The sequence below is a fragment of the Haliotis rufescens genome, unplaced genomic scaffold (genome assembly GCF_023055435.1).
Source record: "Haliotis rufescens isolate VD_foot unplaced genomic scaffold, xgHalRufe1.0.p SCAF_10, whole genome shotgun sequence".
Lineage (NCBI taxonomy): Eukaryota > Metazoa > Mollusca > Gastropoda > Lepetellida > Haliotidae > Haliotis > Haliotis rufescens.
This window is the reverse complement of record NW_025963780.1, coordinates 18,759,100-18,773,641: the sequence shown is the minus strand read 5'-3', so window position 1 is coordinate 18,773,641 and position 14,542 is coordinate 18,759,100. Positions and strand designations below refer to the sequence as shown.

The 14,542-nt window shown below is 44.3% G+C and overlaps 1 protein-coding gene across 1 annotated transcript; it reads left to right on the top strand.

Annotated features, from left to right (window-relative positions):
• The first annotated feature begins 596 nt into the window (after positions 1-596).
• On the top strand, positions 597-12,214 carry LOC124143093 (cobalamin binding intrinsic factor-like). The gene is made up of 5 exons (XM_046511886.2): positions 597-743; positions 9,388-9,432; positions 9,835-9,984; positions 11,648-11,778; positions 11,956-12,214. Exons 2-5 carry the CDS (start codon positions 9,404-9,406, stop codon positions 12,048-12,050), a joined length of 405 nt encoding a protein of 134 aa, XP_046367842.1. The 5' UTR covers positions 597-743; positions 9,388-9,403; the 3' UTR covers positions 12,051-12,214.
• Positions 12,215-14,542: the final 2,328 nt, after the last annotated feature.

Here is a 14,542-nt window from a genome sequence, read left to right as displayed (position 1 = left end):
AACCTATTACCACGTTACTACTACTACTACTACTACTACTACTACTACTACTACTACTACTACTACTTTACATTTGTTTAAAGACACACCTGATCATTGGAGAAAAGCTCCGTGGCACTTATTTTGAAACACTGTCTTTCAATACATGTTAAATGTCATCTAATCAAGCAACGATGATTATGTTTCTTAAATGAATTGGGGCGGTCGGGAAGCCTAGTGGTTAAAGCGTTCGCTCGTCACGCCGAAGAGCCGGGTTCGATTCCCGTCATGGATACAATGTGTGAAGCCCATTTCTGGTGTCCCCCGCCGTGGCATTGCTGTAATATTGCTAGCAGCGGCGTAAAACCATACTCACTTACTCCCAAAATTTATGATCAGAGCGTCGCTTACCAGATCAGGAAAGTGACATTCGGAATGTGTTTCCAATATCATTAAAATCAGTTCTTAGTTTTCGCTACCGCTAAACAAATTTCTTTTAGCGATAGCGAGAACTAAGATCTGATTTTAATTAGATTGAATGTGTTCTTCATCATACAACCTTGAAAAGGTCGACACAAGGTATTCATGGAGTTATACCCAACCCGCATAGTAACTAATAATAGCTTACGTGGCACAGTCATAGTTCCTGGAACTAGCGCTTCTCTGTGAGAGGTGTTTTCAAGTAGTGCAATCTTGGATATAGATACACACCGCGAAACAGACCACGGCTTATACAGTTGGCTGGAAGGACCCACAGGAACAAGGTATGTAATAAAACTGCCGGGCATAAGAAAGTATACCACTGAAACTTGGAGTTGACCAAAATATCGAAAACGTTACCAAAATGTTACTAGGCTGATAACAGTCGCCGAAACACCGGGATCCTTATCTCTAAAACACAACTGTGTCATCCGTATCATATACATAATCATCGAATACCCATTTCCTTTTGGTTTAAACTTTTAGCAAATCAAACAAGAATGTATACTTTCTTTGGCCCGGCAATCTGTGTGTGAGGTTAAATACAGTCATTGGTCATGGGTTTCATTCAAACTTGGCCCCACGTTGTTGGTTTGATAGGTGAGGTGAAATAGAGAATCTCACCCGAGTGTCTTTTAATATCAAATCATCTTCCCGAGGCAAGTGAGTTAACTGACTTTAAAAGTCCAGTTTCCACCCTTGCCGAACTAGGCTGGTATTATGGAGTTACATTTTGGCTGGACTAACGAGTCTATGCATAGTCCAATCAAAAGCGCGCACCGAAATCGAAATCCGGTTCGTAAAGTGTCATGCAGATTTCGGTCGACTGCAGGATTTGCAAAGCATGTGCACCGCTAACTCGTTGTCTGCAGATATTTTCTAAATCTTTTCATGTTTTTAATCAAGGTGCTCAGGTGATTTGATGCACTTCGCGATGTAAGACTCGTTTTATCACAATATAGATCTTGATTAGCGATCAGATGGTCTTGATTGGGCGCCACCGTTTTGTTTGAAACAAATACAAGTGATACGAGAGGTTGAATCTGATTGGTCAATAGGAGAGGCATAGAAAGGACATAACTCGTAATAGCCACTAGTGGCGCTACGATCGAGCCCAGGAATTCCAGCCTAGTTCGGCAAGGGTGGAAACTGGACTTTTAAAGTCAGTTAACTCTCTTGCCTAGGGAAGATGATATCAAATATATCAACACGAGTTGAAAAAAGTGGAAAAATTCCGAGGCTTGCCGAGGATATTTGCCACTTGTATCAACAAGTGTTGATATATTTGATATCAAAAGACACGAGGGTGGGATGATAAATATAGTCTCACCCTCGTGTCTTTGATTGCACTTATATAGCGACGTTTCAATTGTAGACAAAAAATAGCAGTGTCTTCAATGTAAAAAGTACTGCTAACAGCTTCAGTAGCAGAGCCATTAGTGATGTCATTTGATTGTGACGTCATGGTAACCAGTGATGTCACAATCGTCTGCAAAGTACAGTGTAGATATCGCTTGACCTCATCAAAGCGGCATCCCTTGTGGGAGCCAGTTTTGGATGATAAATGGGGTTTAAGGTCCCGTCCAAGATTATCGCGCGTATCTGTGTGTATGGCTGCTTGTAATAGTCCGGACTGATGCCGATTTATAGTGCTAGCTCACTTAGATACCATGCTGCAGTTTAACATGAATACCCCACTCAGACACAGTATACTGACTCCGAGCCGACCAGTCCTTGTTTTAGCCCCTTAATGCCGAGCGTCAGTCAGGGTAACAACAAGTACCATCTTTTAACGTCTTTTGGTATGACGCGGCCGGGGATCGAACCCCGGACCTTCCGTTCTCCGGCCGGACGATCTACCACTAGACCACGGAGGCGGTCTGTTGGTTTAATAAAAGCTACCTGTTCATTTTTTTCATTCTTCTCCAAACTGACACTCTAGGGCATGGTAATATTGAAAACTTCAAGACATTAAGTGCTTTTACCGCTTTAAATAAAAATATAGAAGGAAATCGCAAACGTATGCACAAATAGTGTATCAACGTAAAGACAAGTTGGATTCAATATGGCGGCCATCGAAGACATATTTCAACATGTTTTCCGATATCTTTGCGGTGTGGTGCATGGACACAATGTATGTAAAGTTTCTACTTCTTGTAAGTAAAGAAAAGCATGTGAAGACATGTGTTCGTTTTGAAACACGACAGGGGCAGTTTTATTACCTATTATTAAGCTTTTATTAGTTACTGTGCGAGTTGGGTGTAACTCCGCGAACCAGCGATTCTCAAGGAGAGTTGTTTTTTAACAAGAACGCTGTTACCTCAGTGCTGGTATATAGAGAATCTCACCCGAGTGTCTTTTGATATCAAATATATCAACACGAGTTGATGAAAGTGGAAAAATTCCGAGGCTTGCCGAGGACTTTTGTCACTTTTATCAACGAGTGTTGATATATTTGATATCAAAAGACACTCGGGTGAGATTTTATTTATCATACATCATTCTTTCAACTTTTTCAATTTGTCGACAGTAATTAGCAGTGTCTTCAGTGTAATAAGTACTGCAAACAGCTTCAGTAGCAGAGCCATTAGTGATGTCATTTGATTGTGACGTCATGGTAACCAGTGACGTCAAAATCGTCTGCATAGCATTGTGATGTAATTCCATTGCAGCGATATCTACAGTGTAGATATCGCTTGATCTCATCCAAGCGATATCTCCTGTGGGAGCCAGTATTGGATGATAAAAACAGTAAACAACCAATGTGTAGGAGCAGAAGTTGTTCAACAGACAATGTCAATATAGGAAGCAAAGTCAGCAACTACTTTCATGGAACTAATTATAAAAAAGTCATGCAAAAACGTTTATGACATCTTTGGTCCGGCAACTCTGGCACTATTGAACTATTGGTTTCAGAGACAATTGCTGCTAAAGGCCGATTTTAATTAATTAATCTTAAATTATCTGCGCTTAGTCCCGAGACCTATGAGGTTTTTACATGCCCTAGTTTACTTTGCTCCACATGATGTTTGGACAGATCCTGGCCACTGGTTGATACAAAAAACGTCGGATAATAAATAATAGTGAGTGAGTATGTTTTACGCCGCTTTTAGCAATATTCCAGCAATATCAGATATTGTCTATCTCTCGCTCCAATGGGATAAACATTTTTAAACGGAAGAAACTTTACACGGCCCGTGAGGAGTACTGCCATACAATCTACGAGGGGCGTTCAATAAGTTTTGCAACTTCAATAAAAGACCAAGTCGCAGAATATCTTTTGCACTTTTATTTTTCTATATAATCTCCATTCACCTCAATACTCTTATTCCATATGTCCTTCAAGCTTTTAATACCACTTTTATAGAAATCCGCAGATTGGCCCTCTAACCACACCTCTGTGGCAGCCTTTATGTCCTCGTCATCCTGGAAGCGTCTTCAACGTAGGGCAGATTTCATTTGCCGGAACAGGAAATAGTCACTGGGGGGCTAAGTACAGCCCAGACTTAGCCCCCAGACTATAAAATCACTGAATTCACCCATGTTACATTAGTGTCCTGCCTTTGGATCTTTGGCTGGACTTTCAAACAAAAAGATCGTCAAAACTTTTCCTTCCCATGCGAACATTTTTTGATAAGACTTTTTCATCCTCAATTTCAAATTCTTTTATTTGGATTGTTGTATGCTCCCTGCATGTCGCGACGGAGAATCCAGTCTTTCGCCCAACAACTTCTCTTTTCTTCGCTGTGGCTTTGCGGTCTTCGTAACATGATATCGTACAGCATGTGACTGCTGCCAAGTCTGCTTCAGACATGTTGATACCATGGAAACCAAATACCGCGAGGGGCAATAGACAAATAGCAGGTTATGAGTCATACTCCATGCAAGTGTACTAAAGGAAGAGCTCAAGTCTATTCAGCACTACCAGTTGATGTTAGCTCAAACTATGACGAAGTGAAAAAGGCCATTTTGAAGGCTTCTGAGTTGGTCGTCATTCAGGCTGTATGATTACTTGGTTACGCACAAGGGTGGTGTCAGGCTGTGTGATTACTTGGTTACGCACAAGGGTGGTGTCAGGCTGTGTGATTACTTGGTTACGCACAAGGGTGGTGTCAGGCTGTGTGATTACTTGGTTACGCACAAGGGTGGTGTCAGGCTGTGTGATTACTTGGTTACGCACAAGGGTGGTGTCAGGCTGTATGATTACTTGGTTACGCACAAGGGTGGTGTCAGGCTGTGTGATTACTTGGTTACGCACAAGGGTGGTGTCAGGCTGTGTGATTACTTGGTTACGCACAAGGGTGGTGTCAGGCTGTATGATAACTTGGTTACGCAAAAGGGTGGTGTCAGGCTGTGTGATTACTTGGTTACGCAAAAGGGTGGTGTTGGTCTGTGTGATTACTTGGTTACGCACAAGGGTGGTGTCAGGCTGTGTGATTACTTGGTTACGCACAAGGGTGGTGTCAGGCTGTATGATAACTTGGTTACGCAAAAGGGTGGTGTCAGGCTGTGTGATTACTTGGTTACGCAAAAGGGTGGTGTTGGTCTGTGTGATTACTTGGTTACGCACAAGGGTGGTGTCGGGCTGTGTAATTACTTGGTTACGCAAACGGGTGGTTACAGGCTGTGTGATTACTTGGTTACACACAAGGATGGCGTCGGGCTGTGTGATTACTTGGTTACACACAAGGGTGGTGTCAGGCTGTGTGATTACTTGGTTACACACAAGGATGGCGTCAGGCTATGTGATTACTTGGTTACGCACAAGGGTGGTGTCAGGCTGTGTGATTACTTGGTTACGCACAAGGGTGGTGTCAGGCTGTATGATTACTTGGTTACGCACAAGGGTGGTGTCAGGCTGTGTGATTACTTAGTTACGCACAAGGGTGGTGTCGGGCTGTGTGATTTCTTAGTTACGCACAAGGGTGGTGTCAGCCTGTGTGATTACTTGGTTACGCACAAGGGTGATGTCGGGCTGTGTGATTACTTGGTTACGCACAAGGGTGGTGTCAGGCTGTGTGATTACTTCGTTACGCACAAGGATGGTGTCAGGCTGTGTGATTACTTGGTTACACACAAGGGTGGTGTCAGGCTGTATGATTACTTGGTTACGCACAAGGGTGGTGTCAGGCTGTATCATTACTTCGTTACGCACAAGGGTGGTGTCGGGCTGTGTGATTACTTGGTTACACACAAGGGTGGTGTCAGGCTGTGTGATTACTTGGTTACGCACAAGGGTGGTGTCAGGCTGTATCATTACTTCGTTACGCACAAGGGTGGTGTCAGGCTGTGTGATTACTTGGTTACGCACAAGGGTGGTGTCAGGCTGTATGATTACTTGGTAACGCACAAGGGTGGTGTCAGCCTGTGTGATTACTTGGTTACGCAAAAGGGTGGTGTCGGGCTGTGTGATTACTTGGTTACACACAAGGATGGCGTCAGGCTGTGTGATTACTTGGTTACGCACAAGGGTGGTGTCAGGCTGTGTGATTACTTGGTTACGCACAAGGGTGATGTCAGGCTGTGTGATTACTTGGTTACGCACAAGGGTGGTGTCAGGATGTGTGATAACTTGGTTATGCACAAGGGTAGTGTCGGGCTGTATGATAACTTGGTTACGCACAAGGGTGGTGTCGGGCTGTGTGATTTCTTAGTTACGCACAAGGGTGGTGTCTGGCTGTATGATTACTTGGTTACGCACAAGGATGGTTTCGGGCTGTATCATTACTTGGTTACGCACAAGGGTGGTGTCAGGCTGTGTGATTACTTGGTTACACACAAGGATGGCGTCAGGCTGTGTGATTACTTGGTTACGCACAAGGGTGGTGTCAGGCTGTGTGATTACTTGTTTACGCACAAGGGTGATGTCAGGCTGTGTGATTACTTAGTTACGCACAAGGGTGGTGTCGGGCTGTGTGATTTCTTAGTTACGCACAAGGGTGGTGTCTGGCTGTATGATTACTTGGTTACGCACAAGGATGGTTTCGGGCTGTATCATTACTTGGTTACGCACAAGGGTGGTGTCAGGCTGTGTGATTACTTGGTTACACACAAGGATGGCGTCAGGCTGTGTGATTACTTGGTTACGCACAAGGGTGGTGTCAGGCTGTGTGATTACTTGGTTACGCACAAGGGTGATGTCAGGCTGTGTGATTACTTGGTTACGCACAAGGGTGGTGTCAGGCTGTGTGATAACTTGGTTATGCACAAGGGTAGTGTCGGGCTGTATGATAACTTGGTTACGCACAAGGGTGGTGTCGGGCTGTGTGATTACTTAGTTACGCACAAGGATGGTGTCGGGCTGTGTGATTTCTTAGTTACGCACAAGGGTGGTGTCTGGCTGTATGATTACTTGGTTACGCACAAGGGTGGTTTCGGGCTGTATCATTACTTGGTTACGCACAAGGGTGGTGTCAGGCTGTGTGATTACTTCGTTACGCACAAGGATGGTGTCGGGCTGTGTGATTACTTGGTTACGGACAAGGGTGGTGTCGGGCTGTGTGATTACTTGGTTAAGCACTAGGGTGGTGTCGGGCGGCTGTGTGATATTTGGTTAAGCACTAGGGTGGTGTCAGGCTGTGTGATTACTTCGTTACGCACTAGGGTGGTGTCGGGCTGTGTGATTACTTGGTTACGCACAAGGGTGGTGTCGGGCGGCTGTGTGATTACTCGGTTAAGCACTAGGGTGGTGTCGGGCTGTGTGATTACTTGTTTACGCACAAGGGTGGTGTCGGGCTGTGTGATTACTTGGTTAGGCACAATGGTGGTGTCGGGCTATGTGATTACTTGGCTACGCACAAGGGTGGTGTCTGGCTGTGTGATAACTTGATTACGCACAAGGGTGGTGTCAGGCTGTGTGATTACATGGTAACGCACAAGGGTGGTGTCGGGCTGTGTGATTACTTGGTTTATCACAAGGGTGGTGTCGGGCTGTATGATTACTTGATTACGCACAACTGTGGTATCGGGCTGTATCATTACTTGGTTACGCACAAGGGGGATGTCAGGCTGTGTGATTACTTGGTTCGGCACAGGGGTGGTGTCGGGCTGTATGATTACTTGGTTACGCACAAGGGTGGTGTCAGGCTGTGTGATTACTTGGTTACGCACAAGGGTGGTGTCAGGCTGTGTGATTACTTGGTAACGCACAAGGGTGGTGTCGGGCTGTATGATTACTTGGTTACGCACAAGGGTGGTGTCAGGCTGTGTGATTACTTGGCTACGCACAGGGGTGGTGTCGGGCTGTATGATTACTTGGTTACACACAAGGGTGGTGTCAGGCTGTGTGATTACTTGGCTACGCACAGGGGTGGTGTCGGGCTGTATGATTACTTGATTACGCACAACTGTGGTATCAGGCTGTATCATTACTTGGTTACGCGTAAGGGTGATGTGTGATTACTTGGCTACGCACAAGGGTGGTGTCGGGCTGTATGATTACTTGGTAACGCACAAGGGTGGTGTCAGGTTGTGTGATTACACTCCCAGGAATGGTCACGGTACTTTAGGTCAGGCCAGTCAGGTATTTCGGATGTGGAAACGTCAGATACTTTGGTTCACTTGGTGTCAAGAACTCTCCCAGTTCCAGTGTCGGTAATGGCGAGGCGGGTTTCAAGGTTTGGCTCATCCGTGTGCTGGTATTGAGAAAGGCACTTTAGACGTTCTTGGAATAGTTCCATCATGTGCTGTGACTCGGACTGTGGTTAACAAGATCTCCGAGGAGATTTCAGACGTGAATTACGTCATTTATAATAATAATAATAATAATAATAATAATAATAATAATAATAATAATAATGATCCATTTATATGGCGCTGTACTCCATGCATCAGCATGCTCTAAGACATTATTATCCCGGCCAATGGATCACTGTACACTGTACCACATTCTCAGCTTCCTGGGGAGTATACAATCACATTGCTATCTCACCCTACCGGGTACCCATTCACTGCTGGGTGGACAGAGGCACATTTCGAACAAAGTCACTTGCCCAAGGAGACACCACCTGTGTTACATATGCTTCAGTGTGGGGCAGGACCGAAGCCCTAGAAACTCTCAGGAGCCAAGCTGCCGAAGCGCGGTCACCCATCCAAGGACTCTCTGCGACCGACGTTGGTTAACTTCACCTGATTTGTGACCTGTGCGCTGTGCATAGGCCCACGTGCCACCACGTCTTCTAGGTGCTTTCTTTAAAGTAGAGTTTCGAGTGATACTGCTCATTTTCAGGGCACCGAGGGCGGTCGGGTAGCCTAGTGGTTAAAGCGTTCGCTCGTCACGCCGAAGACCCGGGTACGATTCCCGTCATGGTTACAATGTGTGAAGCCCATTTCTGGTGTCCCCCGCCTTGACATTGCTGTAATATTGCTAGAGGCGGCGTTAAACCATACTCACTTACTCCTAAATGAATGATCAGAGGGTAGCTGGAAAGTGTTATTCGGATAATTCAGGGCACCGACCCTGTTTCACTTTCGTGCGCAGCTGACTTCTTCGTCGCATGGTGACGATCCTGAAATATATGTACTTAGGAGTGAGACATGTTTTAGACAGAATATTTTTGTCAGTTTTCGCTTTTGACACACTGCAGATGTAAATTGTTTATGTGGCTGATAACTTGTAATGTAAGTATGAAAACTATAGTTAATGTCCAAATCGTTGCTTTTTTCTTACACTTGCAAGTGTTTTACCTCTGCCATGTTCAACTACACAAGAATGGCTGAGGGACAGAGAAGGAATCAACAGAAAATCTATGAGCAAGTCTGTGACTCGACATAATTGTTTTGTCATATGTTTATGCTAATTGTGTCCACATCTCAGCTTGGGCCAAAGACTTGGACTTGAAAATAGTAAAATATAATAATTTGCATATATTTAAGACATATTACAATTTTATTTAATTTCATTATTATATTGTATTTTGTTCTTCCTAGGTTTCGAACAGGAAGTATGAGTGCTCCCGTGTATGAACGTGAACAGTAAGTACAGATAAGCAATGAATGTCTTGTTGTGATTGGAATTTTAAACCTATTGTTTCTAAAAAGAAATCCAAGCCCCATCGACTTGCCTGCATAGCATCGGAGATGCCTACATGTAATCAAGATGTTATTTAATTTGATCAGTCACTTTCATTTGGACATTTTCATGCACATCATGAAGTGTATATAGAGGAACATATCTAACTAATAGAAGTTTTATCTGATCAATAGTACATATAAGTTTTAACAGTTTACATTGTATGAGTGGCGCGTGAGTAATAACCAACAGACGCTTCAAAGCAATGATTTAAAGAAGTGACAGTACTAAATGTACTTTTTAGATAAGTTAAATAAATCCCACCTGAACACAAGCGTGATACATGATTAGTCGTTATCTTTCAGGGGTGCTAAGGGCTCTTGTATCACCGTTACTATGGAGGTGGAGAACAGCCTCGTGCCGCCGACTTTCAAGTCCTCTGTCAAGCTGAAGATGCCTCAGAGAGAACTTATCTACTTCCTCCAGGAGGCCGTCGCCAGAGACCAGCATTTCCAGTAAGATGACTGCTTCGCTAAAGCATGTCTTTCCCAATCCTCTGTTTCTAGTTCAGTTCAGTCTCCACCTTGTGTGTTAGGCATATTCGTCTGTGAGACATCACCTTCTTCTGGCAGACAAGAACTTATCTGTAAGACTTTGCCGTTTGTTAGACTGTACGTTCTCTTTCCGCACATTGTTCTCAACAACACCTTCTTCTGTTACGAAACACCTTCCTCTGTTATACAACGCCTCCTCCTTAATACTTACCCACTCACTTCATCTAGCCTACAACACCTTCCCCTGTCAGACATCACCCTCCCCTGTCAGACACCACCCTCTCCTGTCAGACATCACCTTCCCCTGTCAGACATCACCCTCCCCTGTCAGACATCACCTTCCCCTGTCAGACATCACCTTCCCCTGTCAGACACCACCCTCCCCTGTCAGACATCACCTGCCTCTGTCAGACATCACCTTCCCCTGTCAGACAACACCCTCCCCTGTCAGACATCACCTTCCCCTGTCAGACACCACCCTCCCCTGTCAGACATCACCTTCCCCTGTCAGACACCACCCTCCCCTGTCAGACATCACCTTCCCCTGTCAGACACCACCCTCCCCTGTCAGACATCACCCTCCCCTGTCAGACACCACCCTCCCCTGTCAGACATCACCTTCCCCTGTCAGACACCACCCTCCCCTGTCAGACACCACCCTCCCCTGTCAGACACCACCCTCCCCTGTCAGACACCACCCTCCCCTGTCAGACATCACCCTCCCCTGTCAGACACCACCCTCCCCTGTCAGACACCACCCTCCCCTGTCAGACACCACCCTCCCCTGTCAGACATCACCTTCCCCTGTCAGACATCACCCTCCCCTGTCAGACACCACCCTCGCCTGTCAGACACCACCCTCCCCTGTCAGACATCACCTTCCCCTGTCAGACACCACCCTCCCCTGTCAGACACCACCCTCCCCTGTCAGACATCACCCTCCCCTGTCAGACATCACCTTCCCCTGTCAGACACCACCTTCCCCTGTCAGACATCACCTTCCCCTGTCAGACATCACCTTCCCCTGTCAGACATCACCTTCCCCTGCCAGACATCACCTTCCCCTGTCAGACATCACCTTCCCCTGTCAGGCATCACCTTCCCCTGTCAGACACCACCTTCCCCTGTCAGACATCACCTTCCCCTGTCAGACATCACCTTCCCCTGTCAGACACCACCTTCCCCTGTCAGGCATCACCTTCCCCTGTCAGGCATCACCCTCCCCTGTCAGACACCACCCTCCCCTGTCAGACATCACCTTCCCCTGTCAGACATCACCTTCCCCTGTCAGACACCACCTTCCCCTGTCAGACATCACCTTCCCCTGTCAGACATCACCTTCCCCTGTCAGACATCACCCTCCCTTGTCAGACATCACCTTCTGTCAGACGTCACCTTCCCCGTCACCTTCCCCTGTCAGACATCACCTTCCTCGGTCAGACACCACCTTCCCCAAATGCTATAAAATGCTCTTCTTGCTCTATTTCAAACATACTTCTTCCAAGTTCATTTGTGTGACAACACGCATTGGATAGATAATGATTGTCCAAATAATCAAGACAAAACATATACCGACTTAAGTGGCATGCAAACGTTCCATAAAGTAATCGTTCTTCTTGTTAAGTTTCACAGCTGAGTATTTTGCGACACCCGCCGTGACGGGATATATGGTGCTGAGCATGAACAAGTTAGCTGGAAGCACCAAGGACAAGACCTACTGGCAGATCCTGGACAATGGGAAACCTACACCTTCAGGCACGTATCTTTATGTGTGCGTGTGCGTGTGCGTGTGCGTGTGCGCGTGCAATATGTGAGTGAGTGAGTGCGCGCGCATTTTAGTAGGCTTTTATACGACTCCTTTATACGCTACAAATATTGCATATAGAAGGATTGATTCACACGTAAACTGACCATGGTGTTTCTACGTTGCAGGTGTCAGTGAGTACGTACCAAAAGATGGGTCTTTCATTGCCTTCAAGTTCACCACGTACAAGACAGACGATTGTACCACGGGCACCACGCCGTAGACAAGGGTTGAGATCATCAAGCTACAAGACATGGACATCTGTCCGGATATTGTCGTATCTCTGTTTAACCATGTACTTGGAATCACAGTAGGATCTGTCGGACATTGCCGTATCTCTGTTTTACCACGTTACTAGAAATAAAGGCCTAAAATGGTTTCGTAACATATCGCAATTCGAATACTCATTTCAAGGATTTGTTATTCCCCCATTGAGAGGCAAGGAACTTGACAGTACAGGTCGATATTGTTCGCAATAACCCGTATCTATACTGTCACACTAAGTGTCCATATTGTGAACAACACCCTCGGTGTACAATGTCAAAGAAATGAGCGATATTGTGAACACTACACTGAGTAAACAATGTCAAAGAAATGAGCAAAAATGTGATCAAAACACTGGCTATACAATGTCAAAGAAATGAGCGATATTATGAGATAAACACTGGGTATACAATGTCAAACAAATGAGCGATATTGTGAGCAAAACACTGGGTATACAATGTCCATAAAATGAGCGATATTGTGAGCAAAACACTGGGTATACAATGTCAAACAAATGAGCGATATTATGAGATAAACACTGGGTATACAATGTCAAACAAATGAGCGATATTGTGAGCAAAACACTGGGTATACAATGTCCATAAAATGAGCGATATTGTGAGCAAAACACTGGGTATACAATGTCAAACAAATGAGCGATATTATGAGATAAACACTGGGTATACAATGTCAAACAAATGAGCGATATTGTGAGCAAAACACTGGGTATACAATGTCAAACAAATGAGCGATATTATGAGATAAACACTGGGTATACAATGTCAAACAAATGAGCGATATTGTGAGCAAAACACTGGGTATACAATGTCCATAAAATGAGCGATATTGTGAGCAAAACACTGGGTATACAATGTCAAACAAATGAGCGATATTATGAGCAAAACAATGGGTATACAATGTCAAACAAATGAGAGATATTGTGAGCAAAACACTGGGTATACAATGTCAAACAAATGAGCGATATTATGAGCAAAACAAGGGGTATACAATGTCAAACAAATGAGCGATGTTGCAAACGCTACACTGGGTATACAATGTCAAACAAATAATGAGCGATATTGTGAGCAAACCACTGGGTATACAATGTAAAACAAATTAGTGATATTGTAGGCAAAACACTTGGTATACAATGTGAAACAAATGAGCGATATTATGAACGCTACACTGGGTACACAATAACAAACAAATGAGCGATATTGTGAGCAAACACTGGGTATACAATGTCAAACAAATGAGCGATATTGTGAACACTACACAAGGTATACAATGTCAAACAAATGAGCGATATTATGAACCCTACACTGGGTATACAGTGTTAAACAAATGAGCGATATTGTGAGCAAAACACTGGGTATCCAATGTCAAACAAATGAGCGATATTATGAACACTACAATGGGTATACAATGTCAAACAAGTGAGCGATATTATGAACCCTACACTGGGTATACAGCGTTAAACAAATGAGCGATATTGTGAGCAAAACACTGGGTATCCAATGTCAAACAAATGAGCGATATTATGAACACTACAATGGGCATTCAATGTCAAACAAATGAGCGATATTGTGAACACTACATTGGGTATACAATGTCAAACAAATGAGTGATATTGCAAACGCTACACTGGGTATACAATGTTAAACATATGAGCGATATTGCAAACACTGCACTGGGTATACAATGTCAAACAAATGAGCGATATTGTGAATATACCACTGGGTTTAGAGTGTCAAACAAATGAGCGATATTGCAAACACTACACTGGGTATACAATGTCAAACAAATGAGTGATATTGCAAACGCTACACTGGGTATACAATGTTAAACAAATAAGCGATATTATGAACCCTACACTGGGTAAACAATTTGAAACAAATGAGAGATATTTCGAATAAACCACTGGGTATAGAGTGTCAAACAAATGAGCGATATTGTGAGCAAAACACTGGGTATACAATGGCAAACAATTTAGTTATATTTGGAACACTACACTGGTTTACAATGTCAAACAAATAAGCGATATTATGAACCCTACACTTGGTATACATTGTCAAACAAATGAGCGATATTGTGACGTCACGTTTGTTTACACTCTCCTACCCAGAGTTCCATTCGGCCAGCATAGCACTTCGCCACATCTTACACATTGCATATGTTTTTCATCTGTTTCGTTTTTGACAAGTCTACACGTCCAGATAAACAAATGTCGTAGAATGTTAACTCTCATTGGGAAAATATCCTAAAACGGGAATGTTTTTATCCATTTGCGCAGTTATCCTTTGTTTACACTGTCTGTACGGCTCCACGTGCTGTCATCAAAGCCCTACAGAGAGCTTGCGATATGGTAACTTTGATGTATTAATATAAACTGACCTCCAAAAGAAACTTTACCACAGTTTGAAATCACTCTTGCTCAAAAACAACAAAACA